The following is a 3,123-nucleotide window of genomic DNA, read 5'->3' as shown; positions in this document are numbered from 1 at the left end:
ACATTCATGAATCAGCCAATGAGGTGGCCACCCAGATCTGCTCTCCACAGGTGGGCAGGCCCTAGACAGTGTCTCCTGGATGCCAGCCCAAGGTGGAGGCTGAGGTGACCCTGGGCACTCTCAGCCTGGGGAAGTTGGTGAGTGGAGGAGTGCATGATTGTGGGTCTCAATGTGGTAATGGAGTCCCAAAACTTTTTAGGGATCTCAAAGCTGCATTGTTCTCTGTGCTTGGCCCTCTGCCTTCTTGGCAGCCTACTCCTTAGCACTTGGGAAACGAGATTTCACTGAAACTTCTGCTTTGGGAAAAGGATTTGTACAATATATACCCTTGCGTGGGGATTCCCAAAGGTCTAGGGATAAGAGTTGTGATTGTCATAGTGTGTCATCTATTTGTGCCAATATATTCAGAGAGCCCATGATACTGTAGTAATGAGGTTGGATGGTGCATAGTTTGCAGCTGCAACTAAAATACCTGAGAAAAACAACTTAGAGAAGGAAAAACTTATTTGGGCTCACATTTTCAGAGGATCCAATTCATGGTCATCTGTTTCTGAAGCAGAAACAGGATAGCCATGGATTATGGCAGAGGCAAACTGCTAAACTACAGGCAGCCAGGAAGCAAAGGAGAGAAAGGAAGGGGCTGGAGGAAAGACAATTCCCTCTAGGGCACGCCCCCAGTGACCTACTTCCTACAACTAGGTCCCACCTCCCAGTAGTTCATTTAGCTCTTCATGGTTTAGTCCATTGATAAGGCCAGAGCCCTCATGAGCCTAAAAGTCCTGCTCCAAACCTTGCTGCATTGAGGACTATGCTTTCAATACATGAACTCTGGGGGAACATTCCAGATTCAAACCTTACTATGCCCCCCCACCCACACCCACACAAGCACTCAAAAAGTTCCCTTCAATGGAATAATCCATTGATAGTTGAATGGACTACTGGGAGGCGTGTCCTAGATGGAGGAAGTAGTCACTGGGGGCGTGCCCTGCAAGGGGTATTATCTCCCAGGTCCCTCTTCTCTCTCTCTTTCTTTCTCTCTTGCTGGTCCTCTATCAGTTTCCCGACTGCCTTGAATCCATCAGTTTTCCTCCACCACAAACTTCTGCCTTGATGTTTCTGCCCTGCAGCCAGCTGACAAAGGACTGAACCTTAAAACCGTGAGCAAAAATTAATCTTTCCTTCTCTCTTGTCAGGTATTTTGGTCACAAGATGAAAAGTTGACTCACACAGAGGGGTGGGGTCTGTATATGTCAGTGCTTATATAAGTCATTCTTTTAAATTTCAAAACAACTGTTGAAGGCTGCTGATATTTTACCCTCTCCTGCAGATGAAGACAACAGAGGCTCAGAGGTTAAGAGACATGCCCAAGGACACACTGCTAGAAATGGGAGGAACCAGGGTTTCATCAGGTGTTTCTTTTCCTGCACCTCCTCCCGGTGGTGCTGGCCTGTTTCTTTCTGGGTGATAGTAAAGACACATATTTGAACTGTCTAAGTTCCCGGGTGGCCGGGGACACTCACGTGACTTCCTCTCTCTCCTCCAGGGCTTCAAGGAAGGCGTGCATAAAGGTTTAACTGCCTCTTGTGGAAACTGAAGACACAGAAGTCTCCCCATGGCACCTCATCCCATCCGCAAATACCAGGAGAGTGACCGAAAAAGGGTCCTGGACTTGTTCTCCCAAGGGATGGTGGAGCACATCCCCGCCACCTTTCACCACACACTGAAGTTGCCACAAACAATCCTGCTCTTACTTGGGGTACCTGTCTCCCTACTCCTGGCCACTGGCTCCTGGCTCCTGGCTCTTGGATCCAATGTCACTCTCCTTGTGTTCCTATGGCTCCTGGCCAGATACCCTTGGAGGAAGTATGTGGTCACGTGTTTGCACACAGACCTTGCTGACATCACTAAATCCTACCTGAGGGCCTGTGGCTCCTGCTTCTGGGTCGCCGAGTCTGGGGGACAGGTGGCAGGCATAGTGGGTGCTCTGCCAGTGGAGGACGCCCCCTTGGGGAGGAAGCAACTGCAGCTGCTTCATCTCTCTGTGGCCTTGGAGCACCGAGGTGAGGGGCTAGGGAAAGCCCTGGTTATGACTGTCCTCCAGTTTGCACAGGCTCAGGGCTACAGTGAGGTTATCCTTGATACTAGCATAGTACAGCAGGCTGCTCTGACCCTCTACCTGCGGGGCTTCCAGAAGACAGGAGAGTACTTCTTTAACAAGAGCTTTAGACTAATGGACATTTCTACCATTCGTCTAATGTACTACCTCCCATCTGCACAGGAAGGAGACCCATGAGCTATTGTCTTGTGTATCAGTCAGGATCTGATTGACAGTCCTGTAGCACAAGAAACCTGGCATTTTGGTGTAACAAAGAATGCAAACTCATTGCTGGTGCACATCTGAGTCCACTCTGTTTGATTTCAAGGTGGTTCTCCATTCTGTGCTTCTAGGTGACAGTGACTCATTTGACTCCCACCACAATTATGTCATATAAATAAAAAGTCAAGACAATTATGCAGACACACATTGCTTATATGTCTGTGGGCCAGTAGATTCTCCTGGTCTCTGGTGGGTGGCTCTCTGGGTCTCAGGATACCTATGGAAATGTCCTGGATTGACTGCAGTGCCAGTGACACTGTACTTCATCTTGTCCCAGCAGGCCAACTGTGGCAGGTTTCAAAGTCGCTGCAGAGCAGCCAATGCAAAAGGAGAAAGGAGCAAAGATGTTTTTATGTCCATGCAAGTGTCACTTGTGGAAACATCCCAGACTCAGGGAGAAATGAAGCTGGCTCAGTAGTGAAGGAGCTGCAGAGTCACAGAGCAACGGGACAGGATGTGGGCCTATGAAAAGAAATGGTACAGTGATGTATTCAACCTAGTGTTCTGTCCCTCCACAGGAGTGGGACAGTGGCTGTCAATGGAAGGGGATGTTTTTATGGGAAAACCTGGCTATGGGGCAACCCTCATGGGCTGGCAGGACCCATTCTCAGGGGCCAACCTGACTGAAGGGAGGTTGTATGTGGAACCTTCCTGTGTGTCCTGGAGGAGGACGTGGGAGAGGGGAGTGTCCCAAAATTAACCCAGATTGGCACCCAGCCTGGTCCCATATGTTCACAGTCTCCATA

The 3,123-nt window shown here is 49.3% G+C and overlaps 1 protein-coding gene across 2 annotated transcripts; it reads left to right on the top strand.

Annotated features, from left to right (window-relative positions):
* LOC306644469 (putative N-acetyltransferase CML1) lies at positions 1 to 2,509 on the top strand. 2 transcript variants are annotated; one of them, XM_079111489.1, is made up of 2 exons: positions 1 to 1,157; positions 1,544 to 2,509. In XM_079111489.1, the coding sequence occupies exon 2, from the start codon at positions 1,613 to 1,615 to the stop codon at positions 2,291 to 2,293; it is 681 nt and encodes a 226-aa protein (XP_078967615.1). In that variant the 5' UTR covers positions 1 to 1,157; positions 1,544 to 1,612; the 3' UTR covers positions 2,294 to 2,509. The 2 variants fall into 2 exon arrangements, with proteins under 2 accessions (XP_078967615.1, XP_078967616.1); XM_079111490.1 differs by lacking the exon at positions 1 to 1,157 and adding an exon at positions 1,205 to 1,409.
* The last annotated feature ends 614 nt before the right edge of the window (positions 2,510 to 3,123 follow it).

This window comes from Sciurus vulgaris (genome assembly GCF_902686455.1).
Source record: "Sciurus vulgaris genome assembly, chromosome: 14".
Lineage (NCBI taxonomy): Eukaryota > Metazoa > Chordata > Mammalia > Rodentia > Sciuridae > Sciurus > Sciurus vulgaris.
This window is presented reverse-complemented; position numbering and strand designations above follow the sequence as displayed.

Bases quoted from the DNA above. Each gene is read 5' to 3' on its own strand.
- LOC306644469 (XM_079111489.1), top strand. From the start codon at position 1,613: ATGGCACCTCATCCCATCCGCAAATACCAGGAGAGTGACCGAAAAAGG.